Below are 22,888 nucleotides of genomic sequence, written 5' to 3' on the forward strand. Positions count from 1 at the left end.
TGGTCTCCTTCATAGCTCCATAATTTACATCAAATTTAACCAAAGGAGTTTATATATCATTATTTTTGTAAAATTCACAGTTATAAGCAATCATAGTGTGTGAAAAATAAATCCTGATCACTTCCCCAGAGTAGTACAGTGTTACAATGGTAACAACGTATTGCCCTGGTCACACTAGGTGACCAAAAAAATTATAAAAACATGAATTTGGGTTATTTTCACCAAATACATGTAGCAGAATACAGTTTGGCCTAAACTTATGGAGAACAATTTTTTTCTTTTAAGATGTTAAACAGAAAAAAAATAAAAGTATATTTGTTTTCTAAATTTGCAGGCTTTTTAAGTTTATTTAGCAAAAAAAACAGCAGTGACTAAAACCACCAAAAGAAAGCTCTATTTGTGTGAAAAAAAATATGATAAAAATGTAGTTTGGGTACAGTGTTGCAGGACGCGTAATTGTCATTCAACGTGTGACAGCACTGAGAGCTGAAAGTTAGCCTGAGCAAGAGTTGGGTAAAAGTGTCTGCTATTGAAGCGGTTAAACCCAAAACCAAACATGTAATATATTGCAGCTTATCAATCATTAGATGTGGTGGCAGCACTAGTTCTATTTTTTATGCTTTTTCCCCTCTGTTTTCACCTGGTAATCTGGCCAGTAACACACCTCCTGTATTAGAGCACAGGGGCAACTTTGGACAACAGAATTGTTAGTCTGGGGGGAAGGGAGTGTTAGATGCACTAACAATTTGAATCCAAATTCCAGTAATTAGGTTATAAGCAGTTACAGTTACATGTCAGTGGTAAAAATTCTCATTCCTGTAACTGTTACATATGCAAGAGAGCTAGTTCTTTGAAAAAACAACAGAGCTACTAGCCAGATCACCAGGTAAAAAAATTAAAGAAAGACAACATAAAAAAAATTCACATCTAAAAACAGGTAAAGGTATGCTGTATTATAATAAATGTTTGCTTTTTGGTTTAAAAAATAGCATTACAAGTGTTTAGTTATATCTGTTTGACAACTGCAAAGCTATACTAGTTGATCCTTTAGCCGTACAGGTTATTTGGCCAAATGATCAGACAGGGAGTAACTGTAACTTGCAGTTTATCAAACACATGCAAATGTTGAAGCAATGGTGTGAATCAAGTTCAGAATGGCAAAGAGCATACATATACTGCAAATTAAAACAAATTATCAAAGCTGCACAAACACAGACTCTGTGACTCTAATAGGGTAACATGGCTACATAGCATAATCTCTATTTGAATAACAACAGCATTTAGCTACGAATGATTACATCAGTAAAACAGAACAATGCAACTTGTGATTTTTCTCATAAACAGCACCCTTCACAGTAAAGTCTAGGGTAGTTCTGGTAACAAAAGAAAATAGGTATCAAAGGCTCAAAGGAACATGTATGTCACCCCACTAGAGCTAGATTACCCTGGTCTAATTCAGAGAGGAACTCCCCACAGTAGTTGGGTCTTCCGTGTGGCACCTCCTCCAGCTGGAAAAATTGTGATAGTGGAGGACCGCTCACCTGGCTATGGGCCCAGCTATCTCTACCCCTTAGGAGTAGCCTCTCTGCGCTACTGAGGGAGGGAAGCTGAGGAACCTATTTTCTTTGGGCATGTCCAGTAAACCAGGGAGTTGTGGGAAAAGGAGTCAAAGGGATCTGCACCTGTACACAGTGAATAAACAGGCACTTTACAGCCCTAATAGGTAATGGCACATCGCAAATTATAAATACAAAAAAATAAATTCAGCATGTGAGCAACTTCGCAAACACTTCAGTTGCATTTCTATATTTCTATGCAGAGCTTTGTTATATCAGAATATTTAAGCAGTATGTATGTAGTGGGTACATGTACAGTCCACATCAATGACCATATACACTGTGCCACTAAATAAGTTGCAATAGTTCCATTCCGCTACATACCAATGCACAGTAGAAAAATGCAATGTGACAGTCTGCAAACTTTCCACAAATTTCAAAATAAAGCCTTTCAACAATTTGAATCATTGTTAGTGTTTTCTATTCCAACAGGGGTGGTTTACCCTATTTCTTACATAATACATATTCAGACATATGGTGCACTGGTGCACAGTCACGTTGGAACAGGAAGGGGCCATCCCCAAACTATTCCTACAAAGTTGGGAGCATGAAATTGTCCAAAATGTCTTGGTATGCTGACGCCTTAAGAGTTCCCTTCATTGGAACTAAGGGGCCAAGCCCAACCCCTTAAGAACAACCCGACACCATAATCCCCCTCCACCAAATGATTTGGACCAGTGCACAAAGCAAGGTCCATAAAGACATGGATGAGAGAGTTTGGGGTGAAGGAACTTGACTGGCCTGCACAGAAACCTTACCTCAACCTGATAGAACACCTTTGGGATGAATTAGAGCAGAGACTGTGAGCCAGGCCTTCTCGTCCAACATTAATGCCTGACCTCACAAATGCGCTTCTGGAAGAATGGTCAAACTTTCCTATAGACACACTCCTAAACCTTGTGGACAGTCTTCCCAGAAGAGTTGAAGCTGTTATAGCTGCAAAGGGTGGGCCAACTCAATATTGAACCCAACGGACTAAGACTGGGATGCCATTAAAATTATGTGTGTGTAAAGGCATGTGTTCCAATACTTTATACATATAGTAGCAGTCTGATTATCTGACTAATAAATACATTATATAAAATATATAATGTATTTATTAGTCAGATAATCAGACTGCTGTATCTCTAATCGTGCAAATTGAATTAGGCCCAGACTGGTACCATCATTTTGAAAAAAGTGTGGCAGAAATGTAGTGCTGTGGATTCATGGTTCTTGATTGCATGGCTCTCAGTTGGGATCTCTCCATCCTAGCTGACCACACGTGGGTTGTGCAGCCACTACAACAGACTGGAGCTGCTGTACAGACCTGTATGTCTTCTGTGTTTATACAGAATAGTGTTTGAAAATAATGTGTATTTCTTCATCTCATGAAGTCACTATGATTTCCTTTTGTTGTTACAGTTAACTCAGCTGATGTGCATATTTAATGAAATGATGTGTAAGAATACTCTGAATATTTATGTGCACCTGTGAGGAATGGCACTTCAATAAACCATATTTTCATATAGCATCTGTGACTAGTTCAGCATTAGCTTGCACACATAACAGACACATTTGAAAATCTCTCAGGGTGCAAAATAGGGTTTAATGCTATATTAAAAATCATTTTTGACTGTTACAAATATGTAAAAGTCACTTGAATGAAAATATTACTTGGAATGCTGTATGCAAAAATGTTATTGTACTTTTGATCTAACTATTAGACATGTGCATTCGTTTTCGTTCAAATGCATTTTCGTCCGAATTTCGGGTATTTTCGTTTTAAAAACGAAAATGAGAATCCAAAAGATCCTAAATAAAAAATGTTTTATTTTTGTTTTCGTTGCTACAACAGTTCCATATATATAGGAGATCGACATGATGCTGACAATAGCAATCTGTGTCTATCGAACCTGTGGTCAAATGTGCCTAACCTTAACTCTATTAGTCCAAGATTATTCTACATAGAGAGGAAAGATTTGACATAGAGAGGAAAGATTTGACATTATAGAGACAGTGTTGGGGTAGACCATTCGACATGAACGACAAAGATTCGATGAAGCAGCGAAAAACATACAAATGTTGAATCTGTCACTGAAGGCTTATGGTGTCTGTTGAAAGTTCTAAGAAGATTCGACAAGCAGCTAAACTGTACGACGCCGCAATCGTACATTTCCAGTCAAATGCTCGGCCCATAAGCTATAGAAGAATTAGAATGTTAGTTGACTAGTAATAATAATTTATATATATATATATATATATATATATATATATATATATAATTATTACTAGTGTCATACAACATTAGAATTCTTCTATAGCTTGTAGGCGGAACAATCGACCGGAAATGTACGATTGCGGCGTCGTACAGTTTAGCTGCTCCGCCAAATCTTCTTTCGACAGACACCATAAGCCTTCCATGACAGATTTGACCTTAATTCAGATTTTCGGAAGAATGCATTTTTTAACGAAACATAATAAAAACGAATTTCGGGAGTAACTAAATAAATTTATTTTTTGGACGAAAACAAAGTATTTCAGTGTGCACATGTCTTCTAATTATACAAAAAGATAATGTTTTCTAGTAATATGCTGGCTAAGAAATATGGATTTCGAGACAGACATACTGTGTAAGATGGATACACTTAAAATATTAATGTTGTTAAAGATTTAAGAACTACATTTTTTAAAGTGTACAATATATTTTCCAAAAGGATGGAAAAATGTAATGTGGCAATTAGAGCCAGAAAGTGCATGTATGTGTGGCACTATAAGTAACAATATAGAAAATGGTAGGAATAGACCGTAAATGTATGAGGTCAATGAACAGGACTGGATTTATCATTAGACACAGTAAAACTGTGCATACAAGTGGCACAGGCAAAGAGGAAGAAGAATTCACTTTGTATAGTTAGCGGCCACATTTTGTTTTTTCCCGATATCACTAAACTACAATTATATCTTAAATGTTATTCACACACTTTATATACCAATTTTTTTTATCCATTTCATGTGGCTACTATAGAAAATAGAAAAATGAAATATATATATTCCAAAAATAAAACAAATGTGTTTATCCTCCAAAGAAGATATACAAAGTATTCACCCGTTTTGACAATATTCTATGTCAGATTAAAACCAGAGAAATACATTCATGAAATCACTGGGGATCGTAGAAGAAATATATTGCTTTGGGAACAAAAAGGTTGTGTGTCAACAGGCTCCAGTGATGGAAATTCTACCCTGTCAAAAAGATTCAATAATGGATAGAGGGGATTGTTGCAATTTGGTTTTCATGCGATTCCTTCATGTGCACAAGTATATTTGTTTCTTTATTTCTACAATATTAAGAAATAACACTTAATTTGGTAAAAATATAAGTTGAATTAATTTTGTGTGATACTAAACCCTCAGTTTTTGTAGCATAATCAGCAGATGATTTAACCTCCCTGTGGGTATTCCTGAGTGAGGCTTGGGGCTAAATTTCAGTACCTTTAGCGTTAACCCCGAGCCACACTCGGGGTTGCATTGCAGGATCCTGGTGCAGGTTACTTACCTTGTCCCCAGGATCCTGCGATGTCCCCCGCCTGTGTTCGCGGGCTGTGTCCCCCGCCTGATGCCCTTGTTAGCGACGCATGGGGGCGGAGCCTGGCGGCAAATTCAAAAAGTACTACATTCGTAACACACAGTACACTGTAATCTTACAGATTGATTGTCCAGTGCCATGCACACAGTTTTATATTATATATACTGTTCTTTCTGCCTGGAAACTTGAGATTGGCCATGACAACCAAAAAGTGTCCCTTTACGTCAAAAGTGGTTTTAGAACAGCTAGAAAACAGCGATAGTAAATTAGAACACTTGCAGAATAGAGCGATAGTGAATCATGGGTAAATACATTTTATTATTTTTATATTGTATTTTTTTATAATTATTAATAATTATTTATTATATTAAAATGTATGATTTAGTGTTTCAAACTTTATCATACCCGGGATATTTACTAGACTCTTGTATGGAAAGATTTAACTGCGTTATGAATAAGAATTACAGACCTACAATTTAAAACGCCAAATTTCTATGCAAAACAATTGTACCGCGTTGAGTCGCAAAAATCTGACATAATCATACCACCGGGGTGGTTAATCACTTGCTAATATTGTGGCGTCTTTATCTTTTAGGCTGGTATCATGACCACTGCCACAGGTTTCCTGTTTCAGAGTGGCTCCTTTGACTTGCAGCATCCTATGGAGGGACTAGAGCATCCATAAAAACATACAGCCCCATAGACTAGGATGGCAAGGCACATCCCTGATTCTCTCTCCTTCTCCTCATTTCCTCTCAAAGCTAGCAGACTGACTGAAGACTGTACTGTTCACTGTTAACTCTTTCCTGTGAGGACCAGAAGTTCAGGGAAACAGCAATGAGAGGGCAGATGCCAGCAGCATTGAACGCAGGAGCATTAAAAAAACAAAAAAAATAACAGAAAAACAAAACAAAAAAAAACAACAAAAAAAACACAATTGTTTGTGTTTAAATTTGAATAAATGGAATGTGCAAAACTTATCATTGCTGCTTTTGCATACTACATGCTTCTGTTTACAAAAAACGTGTTCTTGTTTGCAATTAAAGTCTTTCATGAATATGCATTATGAACCTGCTGCTTGTTCCATACGTTTTTTTTACGCCATTCTTTACATGTAATCAGTACTGCTCTGACTACCGATTCATGACTGCACATAGACACATCTACTTATTAAAGAGCCTACATTTACATTGGGCCAATTTTAAATGCGATTTGACATGTCAAGCTGCATGCCAAATCGGAGCCTATTGCCGGCAATGGCACCATCCGAATCGGTGCGACTCCACATTGATTGCCAACAGTAGTTTCTGCACTGCTTTTGGCAACTTTGGGGGTGGTTTCAATAGACATCTGTGAAGAAACCCACACAGATGTCTGTAAAATCGCCCTCTACGTCGCACTGAAATGCCGGTTTGAAATTGTGCGAGTTCAGCTGAACTTGCACGATTTCAAAACAGCCCTCAGTGTGACTGAAGGCTTAAAGTTTACTGATTGAAATTGGCAAACAGTTTATTTTATAAACTTTGCAACACCATTTACTACAAATTTTACTTTAGGATGTATCTATTCTAAACCCAAAACATAAAAATGTAAGTTATTGCAGCTAGCCAGCCTTTAAATGTGATGGCTGCATTTGCTGCCCTATTTCTTTTGTATTCTATATTTTCACCTGCCAATCCCTGTCCCTGGGTGGTTATGCTCAGTCCTCCACACTACCTATACAAGGAGCCCTGATTGCCTTTGTCCATCTCAATCAAATGAGGATAGGGAGATTAGTAGCTTACAAAAGAAACTTAAATTGGTTGATACATCAGTTCAACTCACTGGAAGTGACAAGGATGCTACATTCCTGTCAAAAATCAACAATTTATTTCTGTACTTGATAAAAATGTTTTTAGCCTGAATAATAAAACTAATGCAGCAACCACATCTAAGTACCAGTTAGCTGAAATATATTACATTTTTTTTATTTGTTTTCCTTTAATAACTTGTTATATATAGTTACATAGTAGGTGAGGTTGAAAACAAAGCAGACAAAAGTCCATCAATTCCAACCTATGTGTGTGATTATGTCAGTATTACCTAGTATATCTCTGTAGGTTGCGGTCATTCAGGTGCTTATCTAATAGTTTTATGAACTCTTTTTAATTTCCAATAACACTAGTGCTAAATAAATTTTAAAACAAAATACATTAAAGTGGAGTTGCAGCCTCAGAATTTTTTTTTAAAAGTCAGTAGCTACAAATACTGTACCTGCTGACTTTTAATATAAGGACACTCACCCGTCCAGGCATCTCACAACGTCGGCCCACCCAAAGCCGATTCGTTCATCGGCTCCGGTTGCTGACGCCGGAATTGCAACTAAAGGATACCTTAAAAAAAAAAATATCCAAAAACGAGGGGGGAGCTTGATTGATTAGGGCCTTGTTTCAATTTAGCCCGGAACTCTGCTTTAATTTTCTTACATTGTTTTCTATAGGAAAATGTATTTTCAGATACAGAATCCTCAAGTTCCAGCAGGTGGAGATGCACCAATGGATCCTTCTGAAATGGTGGCACAGTTATTGAACGTGTGTATGGCTAGAGTTATACATGTGTGGGCATAGCTAAGTGATTCTCAGGTATATTTTTATACCACTCGTAAAGTTCTTTTTTTCTGTAGACCTCTGTATGTTAATTACATCTACCATTAGTTGCTGGCAATGCCATTTCCTGCACACAGAGACGTGGAAAAAGCTTTTATATATTCAGTATATTTATAAACCATTACATACTCTAGTACATACTTCATATGTACTTGGTTACATATAAAACTGTAAGTGAAACACATTCATCCAAAATTAATTTAATATTGCAGAGTAATTAATGTCAAAAAGAAAAGCAGTAGATCAAAAGAAATTGCATGGCTTTAGCGGGTAATGCAAAGTGAGTAGGAGCAACATTGTTTCCACAATTGCATCTGATAAAACTATTTGATTGCTCTCACATAAAATGTAGGGAGGGACAGCTTTACGAACATTGAGAAGTAATTCAAAGCAATCATACCTGTTGGCAATGCAATGCATTATCTCAGACAACCAGCTCATCTGAGTCTCAAAATATTTCATGTTTCGCCTGACAGAATCAAAAATGAAAGTGTAAGACAGGACAATGTCAAAAACTAAAGAACAAGGAGGGTAAAGGAAAAAACAAGAGAAAAAAAGCAGAAATTTTGAATACGGAAGCAATTTTTGATTATTTAGGTGTTTTCGAAGATTTATAAAACACTGTTATCTTGTATTGCTAAACATTACTATACACTGCCGTGGGGCCACATACCCTATTTCTTAAACTGTTGTTTCTTTATGATTCACGGTGTGGTGATCAGTAGTTTTTAAGGTGACAATATCACAATGTGACATGCTGAGATGTCATGGGAAATGTATATAGCAAGGAGATAATATGTTCCTACTCTTGATAAATTCAGTATGGCACTTTTTCTGTTTATTTTTTGCGCTATAAACAAAAAAGAGAAAAGAAATTGAAAAAAAAAAAGCAATATTTTTTACCTTTTGCTATAATAAATATCCCCAAAATTATATGAAAAAACTATTTTTCCTCAGTTTAGGCCAATGTGTATTCTTCTATATATTTTTGGTAAAAAAATATATCAATAAGCATTTATTGATTGGTTTGCGCAAAAGTTATAGCGTCTACAAAATAGGGGGTATTTTATGGCATTTTTATTATTAGTGTTTTTTTACTAGTAATGGCGGCGATCTGCGATTTTATATTGTGACATTATGGCGGACACATCGGACACTTTTGACGCTATTTTGGGACCATTGTCATTTATACAGTGATTAGTGCTATAAAAATGCACTGATTACTGTGTAAATGACACTGGCAGGGAGGAGGTTAACCACTTGGGGGCAAGGAAGGGGGTTAAGTGTGCCCTAGGGAGTGATTATAACTGTGTGGGGGCTGGGATATGAGTGACACGACATTGATCACTGCTCCTGATGATAGGGAGCAGTAGATCAGTGTCCTGTCACAAGGCAGAACAGGTAGATGCCTTGTTTACACTGGCATCTCCCGGTTCTGCAGCCAGGTGACACAATCACGAGACAATGGTGGACATCTAGTTTGCAGGTCACGGAGCTCACGGCAGGGGTGCACGGTGGAAAACTCAAAGCAACGTACCTATATGTTGCTTTGTGCAGCCGTGCCATTCTGCTGACGTATATCTACTGGCGGCGGTCGGTAGGTGGTTAAACAGGTGGTAACTGACGACAAATATAAGCCATTCCAATATTATTTGTATCCCAATGAGAACTGAGGTTTTGATCAGGACTGGCCATTTACTAAAACTTGAGCAGTTTAGTAAGAATCCTTTCATTCAAATTGCCCATGCAATGAAAATTCATTGTCTTTGATTTCATTGAACTTCATTAATTAAATCCTTATGATTCTTATATGTATATATTTTTAATACTACAATCTAGAGAAACCATCATCCTAGGTTTTAATACCAAAGTAATACATTATAGATTAAACATTATATTTGCCAGCAGAAAACTGTTTATAATTGGAGAAAAAGCAAATAGCAATTTGTTTGCCCCAGGTGTGAATTTTAAGATATTTAAAACAAGTACCAACTAAATATTTAAAAAGTATTTAGCCAACATGCTAAAAACAAATCTGTCATGTATAAAATGCAACAAGTATACAACCGTACTGGCTTTTATGTAAGATTACGGGTCCACTTTCATGGCACATATTAGCAATGAAGCAATTACTGAGCTTGTATTTGCCAGATAACTTTTCAAATGCTTTTCTGTGTGGTTCAAGGCATTTATTTTACTTTAATCAAAAATCAAAGGCAATTCTGCTTGGCCAGTTTGAGAAGTAACCAAAGAAATAACCAAAAAATAAATAAAAATCACAGCTAAGTATACAATCTACATCTAACTTTGTATACATTGTTCTTATACTTTGTTATTTTTACTATTTATTAGTACTACTATTTATTATCACTAAATTCTGTGTGAGCTATTACCAGGTGCAGACATCTATAAGCTTATAACATATAAATAAATGATTGGAATTTACTAACAGCAACTACAAGGTAAAGAGTTTTTTTTTTCTTTATTCTACCTGAAAATCTAGAAAGATCACAGAAAAATACATTATTTCAGGAACAGAACAATGTTGATACATACCTGAAATAATGTACTACAGATGTTTTGCATAATTTAGGACTTGTTTTTTGTCCTTTACTATTATTTGTAGGGGACCAAATTACAGGGGGGAAAAAAAGCAAAGTACATACTCTACCTCAGACCATTCTGTATTAGTATGTAGACCAGGATAGCTGCTGCTATCATTTGCTTTTGATGCAGGTATCTTGCTTTGCTAATACAAAATATAGCAGTGACACACTGACCACCAACACATGTCAGACTCAAATGGTCCAACACCTTAAGGCCCCTTTCACACTGGGCGCAGGAGGTACGCTGATGGTATAGCGGTGCTATTTTTAGCGCCGATATACTATCGTTTTTAGCGCGATATTCGGCCACTAGCGTTGCAGTTTTAACCCCCGCTAGTGGCCGAAAAAGGGTTAATACCGCCAGCAATGCTCCTCTGCTTTCAATAGGAAGGAGTGGTGGAGGAGCCCCGCTCCTTCACCGCTCCAAAGATGCGGCTAGCAGGACTTTTGGAGCAGTCCTGCTAGCGCACCACTCAGTGTGAAAGCTTTTGGGGCAGGATTTATTTTTTGAAAAACTTGTCAGTGTATAAGGGGCCTAAGCAAAAATAAACTCTCCCCCTCTTATGCTTCTATTCAATTAGATCATTATATTAAATTCTTGTGACACATCATACAATATAATTTTAGTCCCAATTCCATGTTCCTTACTGTGTTTAAGATGTTTATACATTTGTTTCTCCCGGGATTAGCCAGCACCATATTAAGTGTTGTTTTCCCATGTGTGTAGTAGAAAATACTTCTGCCCTTTCATGTAGCCATTGCTATAAGCTCACACATGCACATAAGTTTCTCAGCCAAGCCTCCTTCTAGTTTGCGAGGTTGGGATTGTAGTCTGGTATTGGTATTGGAGCTCAGTGCCGCAAGGAGCGGATATGACGGTCACAGCACACTGCTCAATGGACTGACAGCACAAAGAGTGTGCTGTGAATCACAGGAGAGATGCGCATGTGCCGGTGACGTCATTACAGATAACGGGATGATTACAAACAAACTGAGCAAGTAAGGTGACATCTGAGCAAAGCATTTAATAGAGCTTTTAATGCTGATTTATATGTGCTAAAGTGATGGGAGAGAGTTTAAAGTGGAAATATACTCACCTCCACTCCAGCGATGCAGTGTCTATGAGCGCCCTCATCGCCCAGTCTTCTTCTTAGGTGCAAAGTGTTACAAGTGCACGCCTCTCTCTGCATATATTCTTGTGCTTTCACAAATACTAAAAAAGCTTTGATATACTGGAATTCCTTAGAGCTCACATTTCTACTATTTATGTTTAAAACGCACAATATGATTAACCTCTTGACCACTGGGCACTTAAACCCCCTTCCTGACCAGACCAATTTTCAGCTTTCGGTGCTCTCACAATTTGAATGACAATTACTCCGTCATACAACATTGTACCCATTTGAAATTGTTGTCCTTTTTTTCACACAAATAGAGCTTTCTTTTGGTGGTATTAGATCACCTCTGGGTTTTTTATTTTTTGCGCTATAAAAGAAAAACGACCGAAAATTCTGTAAAAAAATAAAAAAAAAACTTGTTTCTGTCATATTCGCAGGTTATTTCTCACACACAGCATATGCATACCACGAATAACACCCCAAAACACATTCTGCTATTCCTCCCGAGTATGGCGATACCCCATGTGTGCAACTTTTACACGGCGTGGCCACATACAGAGGCCCAACATGCAGGGAGCGCCAACAGGCGTTCTGGAACACCCAGGCCAATTCTGACATTTCTCTCCTACATGGAAAAATCACAATTTATTTGCTAGAAAATTACATAGAACCCCAAAACATTATATATGCGGAGTATTGGGGTATTGCGGAGTATTGGGGTATTGCGGAGTATTGGGGTATTGCGGAGTATTGGGGTATTGCGGAGTATTGGGGTATTGCGGAGTATTGGGGTAATGCAGAGTATTGCAGAGTATTGGGGTATTGCAGAGTATTGCAGAGTATTGGGGTATTGCAGAGTATTGGGGTATTGCAGAGTATTTGGGTATTGCAGAGTATCGCGCAGGGTATTGCAGAGTATCGCGCAGGGTATTGCAGAGTATCGGGGTATTGCAGAGTATCGGGGTATTGCAGAGTATCGGGGTATTGCAGAGTATCGGGGTATGGCAGAGTATCGGGGGGTATGGCAGAGTATCGGGGGGTATGGCAGAGTATCGGGGGGTATGGCAGAGTATGGGGGGGTATGGCAGAGTATGGGGGGGTATGGCAGAGTATGGGGGGGTATGGCAGAGTATGGGGGGGGTATGGCAGAGTATGTATGGGGGGTATGGCAGAGTAAGTATGGGGGGTATGGCAGAGTAAGTATGGGGGGTATGGCAGAGTAAGTATGGGGGGTATGGCAGAGTAAGTATGGGGGGTATGGCAGAGTAAGTATGGGGGGTATGGCAGAGTAAGTATGGGGGGTATGGCAGAGTATTGCTGAGCTGGGAGGGATGGCTGGATCTGTGACTGCAGTTGTCACAGATCCAGCCACAGCACTGCTGACACCCCGCGCTCCCCCCCCCTCCTCTCCTCTCGCACTGTACCGAACGGTACAGAGAGGAGAGGGAGGAACCGGCGTCATCAAATGACGCCGGTTTGTTTACAAGTGATCGCTCCGTCATTTGACGGAGCGATCACGTGGTAAACAGCCGCGATTCGCGGCAATTTACCGTGATCCGTGATGCGCCGGGTCTTCTAGACCCGGCGAGCACGGACACTTCCGCGAGCGCGCCCCAGGGGACGCGCAAACGCGGAAGTGCACGAGGACGTCCCAGGGACGTCCTGTCACAGTAACTCGACCGCGCTGTAGCAGTATTTTTGCTATGGCGCGGTCGGCAAGTGGTTAAAGGAATCAAGGAAAAAATCAAAAACTAAAAACACAAAACTATTTCCTCTTATATAGACTGCTTATCTGCTTCTGAATGCCAAACAAGGCAGCATAGATCCTGCTTGTCCCTTGTGCTGATTAAAGCTTTGCTCCAGGCAAATATAAATCAACATAATTTATTAGAGTTATGTATTTGTTCCAAAATAATTACACATATTTTACACAGAACTAGTACTGTCTTTTGATTAATCTCCTGTAATTCCTTGTACAGGGGCACTCTGATTAGAAAAAGGGGATGCATTTGGAGTCAGAGATTTGTTGCAAGAATCACATTTAGTGTTATCTGTGATCTGCTGGGCCTTTATAATTCAGCAGGTCCCGCATTGCTGTTTTGTTGCAGTGTAGTGTGCATAGGAAGTTCAGGACCTGGCTGCTAATTCTAGTAGGGTTCACAAGACTAACTGAAAAGAATAAAAAAATCCTTCGGTAGTTAAAACCACTTCCACATTTGTATTTCAAATGTGTATTTTACAGTTTGCCTTGGAGTTCAACGTTGAGAAAAGAGACAACTAAGTGCATAAATTTCACATATTCATCTATCTATATCCCGATAACCTATAATATTATCTGATTATTTCATTTGCACATTATTTGCATCTCATTACTAATTATCTTCCTTTTAAGAATGCACTCTAAATTATAAGCTATGTTGAAGAAGTCCTAGTCACAATTTACATCAGTATGTTTTTGTATTGTATACCCATAGTTCTATTGTTTTAGTACTGCATATTTCTTTAGAGTATGACTTTTCTTCTCATGATGAGAAATCTCACATAAAATGAAACCAAAGACTAATATTAGTACAAAAACATTTTTTAAATGCATAGCTGCCCTCGCCTTCACCACCGGAATCTGGGTCAATGAAGTGTGCTGAATATATTATCTCCATTGTTAGGAAAGACAATGATTGGCTTGCCGGGGACAGACACAACATTTATCAATTTCAGCACCCCTTTAAACTTTTCAAAACCAGAGCATGCATTGGCTAAGCATGTGGTAGAACAGAGAGCAATAGCCAGTCTCTTCAGTTCCAGTGTTTACTTTGGAAAATGCTATTCTTTTCTATGGCATGACATATCTTCATCTTGGTGTATGTGGCAAATTATAATGATTGGAAGGGAGCACTATAGCTGAAAAAATGCTGTGTCAACTCAGGTTGGCAGAGTATAGGGCAAATAAAGGGCAGCAATTAAAGGAGAAGTCCATCCTGAGCTTTTTAGGCTAGGCTTCGCCTAAGGGTCACAGGTGTGGAATTATTTTAGCACTCCTGTGATTCATTTTCAGTGGAGAGCAGTCTGAACTCCGCTCACCAATGATGTCACCAGGATCAGTCGAGGCAGCGCAGCACCCGGACTTCCAAATTCTGGATTCGCCAGCTGCCTTGACTGATGGCAGTCTCAGAACCCATCTACAACTCAGCGCTCCAATGAGCGTAGAGGATCAGAGCAGGAGAGATAAAATAAATCAATAAATAAAAGCTGATCATTGTAAGCAACCCTCTCAGTGGTTAATGGCTTGTCTCAACACTTTTAACAGATACATTTACAGGAGAGCATAATCTGTTGAAAAACAACAGATTTACTAACCAGATCACCAGGTAAAAATAAAAGATAGGAAGAAAGCCTAACAAAAATGAATTCAGTTATCACATCCAAGAATTGGCAAGCTGCAATATAATACATGTTTGCTTTTGGGTTTTATACATTTTAAATCTGGGAAGTGTCCAGGTTTTAAGCTGCAACTGGGGGAAAGGATATCACTTCAATTAATGGTCCCTTTAGAAGCCACATGGATATCCTAAAATACCTTGATTTTAGACAATCTGCTCTTTCTGTGAATCCCAGCTAGCATGTTTCCAATAATTTACTTGCCACCTGCCATAGTGCATGATGTCACTTCATTTAAATGCTCTTTTTATGCTACACAAAATGTAGTGTTTCTAAAGAAACATGGCTTTAAAGGGGTTGTAAAGGTTTGTTTTTTATTTTCTAAATAGGTTCCTTTAAGCTTTGTTGGTTTCCTTCGATTTCCCTTCTTATAGGTGGATTCAAGTAGCCCGCCGCATCTTTGCGGCGGCGTAGCATATCGTACTTACACTACGCCGACGTAAGTTAGCTAGGCAAGTACAGTATTCACAAAGTACTTGCCTGCTAAGTTACGGCGGCGTAGCGTAAATGCGGCCGGTGTAAGCGCGCCTAATTAAAATTAGACTGAGGGGGCGTGTTTTATGTTAATGGGGGTGACCTGATGTGCGTGTACATATCCCAGTGTGCATTGCGGCAAAGTACGCCGCAAGGATAGGGTTTTCTTCCGTCCGCAAATGCGGATCTTTGCGGAGGCGGACAATTAAGGGTGTCAGCGGATAGTCATCCGCTGACACCCGTAATCACATAGGGACCCATGTATGTCCCGTTTTCATCCGCAAACAGACGGATGAAAATGCGGACATGCGGTCCGTACTTGTGAAAGGGCCCTTAGAAGGAAAAGGTAAGTGAACCAACAATGCACTAGCTTAAAGGAACTTGTTTAGAAAATAAAAAAACAAACCTTTATAACCCCTGTAAGGCTATCGTTATTGTTAATATCATATATACATGAATATATCACATTCTTCAATAGTGCTTTATGGTGCTTGTTTGTTTGGAAAAAAAAAAGATTTAAACATAAGGTCTAGCAGAAAGCGTAATATAAAACATTTATTAATTACTGCAACTGCTTTATAGAATGAAATTGAAAGCAAAAAGTCACTAGTACACCAATACATGTGTTTATTTGGCTGTGAATTATGAAAGAAATAGAAATTTCAATATGTGCTGTATACTTAGATACTGAATAAATATAGCTTTAAAAGGTCAAGGATGCACTGTAGCTGGATTATTAGAAACATCTTATTTGTCAATCAAAATTAAATGGTAGCTCCATTGCTGTTTGAAAAAATATAAACCATAAATCATTTCTATGTACGCAATCTGTTTTATCTGGAGCCAGTGGTGATTTTCAAAATATTGCTGCCTTGTATGTGTGAGTACAGAACACCCCCAGAAATGTCATTTTCTGCTCACGTTTCTGTCTCGCTGCCCCCCCTCAGTATTTATGTTAATAAAACACCAGATCATGTGAATATAAAAATAAATCATGTGAATATAAAAATAAATATAATAATAAATCACAGAATAACACGGAAGCAAAATGAAATGCATGCGTGTACCTAAACAAAATGCAAGAGGTAAAAGTCTGGGATAAAGTTTGCCAATAGTATTGCAATACATGCTACCCATATATACAGAGAATTTGATTTTTGATTTTTTTTTGTTAAACCTAGAAGGCATGTCATACCTGCATACACAATAATTTATAAAATTGTATATTGTAATTACTTACAGATTCTTATGACAAATCTGTTTATAATACCACATACAGGTTTATGTGAACCAAATCACCAAAATTCCATAAGAGCTTAATCATGTTAATGTTATTTCAAAAGTAATTTAAAATCTTTTTAAAATGTATTAAGCCATTGCCTTGTTCCCTATTCCTTGTTCATTGCACTTTATGTTACAGGGTGACAAGCTTCTGTCCTCTTCCCCCAATTGTACTACTGCATTCTCACCCTGTCACACGGACTTCATTCAAAACCCAGGCATGCTCACTGCTATCTGTAAACTCATCCTGAGAAATGTCATGCAGCGATTACTGGAGTGCAGGCATGTAGACATGAAGTGGCTGTACAGAGGTTGCAAGAGATTAGCAGTACTGACATGCAACATAAGATGAAAGTGCAAAAAAAAAATATTTTATTTAAAAATTACAATTGTTTATTAAACAAAGTGCTTTAGTAAACTAAATTCCATGTCATTAGGGTTTACATGTACGTAAAGAAGAAGTGACAATTTTTATTAAAAATAAATAAAAACCCTGCAAAGTAAAGGTGTAATGTGCTAGTATGCATCCCATACTAGCATATTATGAAATACTTAATACCATAGAACGAAGCCCTACATCACCGTTCTTCGAGCTCTGACAGATGCTGCCATCTTTATCTGATCTTCCTTCTGGGTTTGTGTCCTCCGGCAATCCAAATGACCGTGCCGGAATGACGTCGCTCCCGCACATGCGCACGGGAGTCATGGACCGTGGCACGGAGCTCTGAAGGGACAGCGCGGGTATACCGTCCCTTTTAAGTGCATGTGCCGGTGACATCACTGGCTGCATGAGGTGTGAATATCTTCTAGACCAGTGTTTCCCAACTCCAGTCCTCAAGGCACACCAACAGATCATGTTTTCAGGATTTCCCTCAGATGAAATGGCTGTGGTAATTACTAAGGCAGTGAAACTGATCAAATCACCTGTGCAAAATAATGGAAAGCCTGAAAACATGACCTGTTGGTGTGCCTTGAGGACTGGAGTTGGGAAACACTGTTCTAGACCATGAAGGTTTAGGAGATATTCATTGTACCTACAGGTCAGCCTTATTATGGGCAGACCTGTAGGTACTAGCCTACAGAATGGGTTTACATCCACTTTAAACCTAATGCAGCTAACTGCTAACTTCATTTTAAAGTGTTTTTCCACTTTTATGACAAATCTGATCGTTAATGGCAGGGCCGCAAAACCATAAACTTTGCATGTAAAATTTCATAAAGTATTTTTATGCCTGTAAAAAATGATTGAATGATCTACATGCATATGAAATATATTAATGTGAAAGTAAAGGCCTTTGGTTATGTTTAACCTACATGTAAGCCTATAATAAGGCTTACCTGAAGGTACTGTAAATACCTCCTATACGTGCACCGTTCTGGTTCCCTACGAGAATTTTTTTTTGTTTGTCTCTTTGGAAATTTTCCTTCAGAAGGTTGGAATCGGCTGTCGAAAATCGTACGATCATTCCTCAGACAAAAATGTTCACCCGATTTTCTTACAAGCCTTTACAGTAGTATGGCAAACATGCAAAACTTGCATAATAAATTGGTAAACCTGTTCTGCACAAGCTATCATCTTAGCCATTCTAAAAATATTCTGAGTGACTTTAATAAATATGGGCATAACCTTGTTTGCTATTTAAACTTTTATTGTCTTGGTAACTCATACACAAAGAAAGCATTAAAATGCCCACGAGAACTCTTAATGTAAAAAATAACACAGACATAGATGCCTCCAGCAAGCCACTGCATGGTTCACAGCCTAATGCTTGGGAAACAGAAATGTGTGCTGGAATTGATCACTTTTCTTCCTTTCTTTTCCTTTAAGAGGAAAATGCTCTCAAGAGCTTATATGTCTTCTTTCCATTGCAGTTTTTATTACTTTTTTTATATATTTAACACATGTAAAGACACCTTCAGAAGACAAAGCTTTAATTTTAAGGACTTAATAGACTGCAATAATGCATAATACTGACTATATCTAGTTTCTTGTATGTGAGTGTAATAATAAATGAATTATAGGGACTGACTTACTGCTGGATAGCAGAGGTTAAATGTATAATTATACAATGAACTGTAGAACCTTTTCAATACTGTGCATACATTAACAATATGAGCCACTGGAGATGTTTTGTGCCATAAAAGGAATAGCGCTTCCCTGTGGGTCAAATACAGATACAATTCAGACAAATATCATTCTGGTACTTTCAACAACATCAGTCAGCTTGCAAGCTTTTAACAAAATAAATGTGTACATTCTAAGTACGTAGATAATGCAATTCTTAAACCATAGTAACACCTCCCATTCCTTATTCTCGACTCACTAAATCTCCATAAAGTAAGATCCTCAGATATTTGTGGATGTTTTATATAACAACTGCTAGCTACGCATGCTCTTAACCAAACAAATTATTTGTGTAAGACATTTGGTCCACCAGGATTGGCTAGTCTCACTATAGCAGGCTTGCCTATGGAGGCATATTTTGATGGATGCCTTACTAGGCAGATGACTGCATTGACCTGTCCAGCTCAGAATTGAACGGATATTCAACCCTTTATAATGCTTTATATTAGTTAAAAACGCCCCCTACTCAAAACTGAAAAAAAATAGATACGCGACCCATTTAAAGGCTAAGTTCACCTTTCTGAACTGGTTACATCCATATTCAGTGTGTAACATGTTCGGCATTCTCCCACTTTCCTTTCAATCCTCCCCCATGACAGTGGGCAGGAGATCCTCTCCCAGCACTTGCTGTCACAATTTGAAAACAGTGCAGCCATGTGGGGCTAACAAAGGCCACTTAATTCATTCACAGTTTCCTGTAAATAATAGACCACAAGTACGGTCAGCCATCGCAGCTGCGAGGGTGCTGGTGAGCGCTCTTGTAGTTCATTGTTTTTCCTGCTCTTAAAGTGGTTCTAAAAGGCAGAGGGTTTATTTTTATTTTAATGCATTCTATGGCTCTGTGTCTGAATGAACACACAGAGGATTGGCTCGGCTCCGGTGCCCCCATAGCAAGCAGCTTGCTGTGGGGGCATTTGGCAGGAGGGAGGGGCCAGGAGCACCAGGAAGCGGCCAGGAGCACCGGCAAGGGTAATGAGAAGAGGAGGATATGGGATGCTCTGTGCAAAACCAATGCACAGAGCAAGTAAAGAGGACATGTTAAAGAAGACATTTACCATCCTATGATTAATTAACGTATGTTCGTTACGATACACATGAGGAAGAGGAGGATTGCTGGTGACTTTATCTGCTCGCGGCCGCAGAGCGGAGACCCGATAGTACTACACGCTGTTTATACAGCTTTGTCTGTAAATGTTTTAACTGTTTTTACTCATTAAATTGTGAATGGTCTTACGCTATGGAAGCCTCCTTGTGTTCTTTTTGAGTGCCATTGCTGGGATCAGGTCTCTGTTTATGCAGTGTAAGAACGGCAGGCTGGCTGTGGGACATCCTTCATTTACATGTTATAAGGCTTACATACAAGCCACTTTAAGGTAAGGGGCTTGTATTAACTATTTCCATCTTCACTACTGCACTGTGGAAAGGTTTGGAGTCTGTCATTTTGGAAGCACGTTTTTTACTCTGCACTGAAGCACTCATCATGGAATCTTAATACAAGTGAAGCACAGATGCACTTTATATTCATTTATTCTTTGCTTGATATTGCGTTCTTGACTATTGGATTGGATTGTTGTTTATTTTCACGTTATTATTGCACTGGACACGTTTATATATATATATATATATATATATATATATATATATATATATATATATATATATATATATTTATATATATATTTTATTATATTGACATTTCTTGATTTTTTTTTTTTTTTAATTCCTTGGTGAATTATATGGGACATTTTTCACTGCAGTCATTTATGGATTGAATTTTTTTTTCACTTTTATGCATGGATTGGAATTTTATTATTTATATTTCTTCCACTTTTTGATGTTTTTTTCACTTTTATGGATATTATTCATTTATTGCACTATGCACTTTGGATTGGTTTGAGCTCATTTGCATATTTGCACTATATATGTTATATGTTTATGAAGATAGCTACTACTTGTTAATTTTATCTGAACGATTCCAGATCACTCGCTATTAATATTGTGCGGGTCACTGGCACATTTGTCTTTTTTATCATTATTTATCCACTCTTATTACTCTCCACAGTACTCAGTTAATGTTGGGTGGGTATATGATTTTATTCAGAGTGGAACACATTTTACACAGGAACCAGTGGAGCACATTTTCCTGACAACTTATTCGCATTATGGAAATCGTTATTGATATTTAGTTTTAATTAGATCCTGTTGCAAGCGCCATTACACCCCCCCTTGTCAAAGAAGACATTAATATCACTTTAAGTAACTGTTTGTCCATATGAGAGGTACAGAAAGACAGCTATAGAGAGAGTCTGCAGGAGCCTGGCATTGCAGGTGATCATGGGTGCAAAGCTCCGTTCCTTAGAAAAAGAAAACATACACGTTTATTTACCTGCACAAAAAATGTGAATTTATTTAATTTTATAAAAGGTGAACTTATGTTTTAAAATATTTTTGGTTAGATATCCAGTATCCTTAACTGTCACAGATAAATATAACAAGAAGTGCAGAAATACATTTCCAAGTTGTAAAGCGTGTTTAGTGATATTACATACATACTAGAATGATAGCTGAAGAATGATAGCTGAAGACCTATGAAAATAAATGTATTGGTCATGAGAAATAATTTATTCATACTCTATCTACAAATTGGCAAGTTGGATAGTTGAGCAAACCTATGTTTGCTTCAAACAACACTATCAGGTTTAAGGGAATTTAACATTTTAAGCGACTCGCCATCTGAAGAGCAGTTTGAAATGAACGTGGGTTTGCTAAACAAGTGACCATTTAGTGAACTTCCTACATAAGATTATATGATTACACCGCCTTAACGTATGTAAAACATGAAAAACAAAAATGATAATAAAGGATATGTTAAGAATAAGCTAGGTTTAGGGTCTGGACATGATGTCCTAAAAGATCCGCTTTCAGCGACAAAACACACAGAGATGCAAATGCACACGTAATAGCTGTAAGCAATGAACGATAGTGACTTCTAACTATATGGAGCTGGGCAGAGACAATTACCAAATACAAATCTTACATCATCTCATTATTATGATGAAGCCTTAAAACAATATCTCCAAGGTCCAGACCGTACGATTTAGTAAACAGGAAAGTACCAAATTTGACATCACTGATTAAGGCCAGGCATTTCTAACGCTTCATACACATTTCTGAAATCCACAATACATCAATTTTTAATAATTCCACTCTCTCAGCTCCATTAAAAAGATGGTAGGGGAAAGATTTTAGAGTAATTAATGATATAGTTAGCTGCTAAATATTAATAGGAATCGTAGTTCTGCATAAAATATAACATATAAACCTTGCCAATACAGACACACCAGTAATTAAAGTTGAATATGTAATTACGCTGATTTATAAGACAGGGAAAAAGTTACACTTTTCCAGGCTCTGTGTAAACCATTGGTAATAGTTAAAGTTGTATTTTATGGTTTTAATAAAAGGGCAATGCACTTAATTTAGTGCAAGTTCAGAGCTGGTTTGAAGATCATAATCAGTCAGATAATGACTATGTACATTTCAGGGTACTTTTATGGATATTGGCTCAATAAGGAGGATTTTCTGCTTTTGCATCCCTCATAGTTATAGCAGCAGGACATTTATAAATAAAATGTGTCCTTTAAGGATCAAATGTAGACATCCCGCAAATAGGTTTTAACGAAATGGAGATATATTTACATAATTTGTAATATACAATAAATGGAATTTACATGATCGACTAGAAAGCAAATCAAGCTGCGTTTTCAAGAAAAAAATTCTACATCTTAATTCCATGAACATCACAGTAGTGGAATGTCTGCTAATATGCTCAGTTATACTGTTATAATGAGTAACTAGCAACACTTATCACTATCCTTCCTGTGTGGGTTTATATATATATATATATATATATATATATATACACAGTGTATAATGCTACTAACACATTTAGTAAAAGGGGGGTTGATTTAACTTACTATGACACCACCTTTAAACAAAGTCAAAAATCCTCAATGCAGA

At 37.7% G+C, this 22,888-nt stretch overlaps 1 protein-coding gene across 12 annotated transcripts in view; it reads right to left on the reverse strand.

The window, feature by feature from the left end:
* Nucleotides 1-22,888, reverse strand: part of FOXP2 (forkhead box P2) — a 334,297-nt gene that overhangs the window by 26,729 nt on the left and 284,680 nt on the right. For 7 of the 12 annotated variants that reach the window (XM_040343792.1, XM_040343790.1, XM_040343795.1 and 4 more), the window contains one exon: nucleotides 8,230-8,298. The exons of the other annotated variants lie outside the window; for them this stretch is intronic. In XM_040343792.1, the coding sequence (XP_040199726.1) occupies nucleotides 8,230-8,298 (69 nt within the window). The remainder of the gene's footprint in view (nucleotides 1-8,229; nucleotides 8,299-22,888) is intronic. 12 annotated transcript variants of the gene reach the window in all.

This window comes from Rana temporaria, chromosome 3, assembly GCF_905171775.1.
Source record: "Rana temporaria chromosome 3, aRanTem1.1, whole genome shotgun sequence".
NCBI classification, from domain to species: Eukaryota; Metazoa; Chordata; class Amphibia; order Anura; family Ranidae; genus Rana; species Rana temporaria.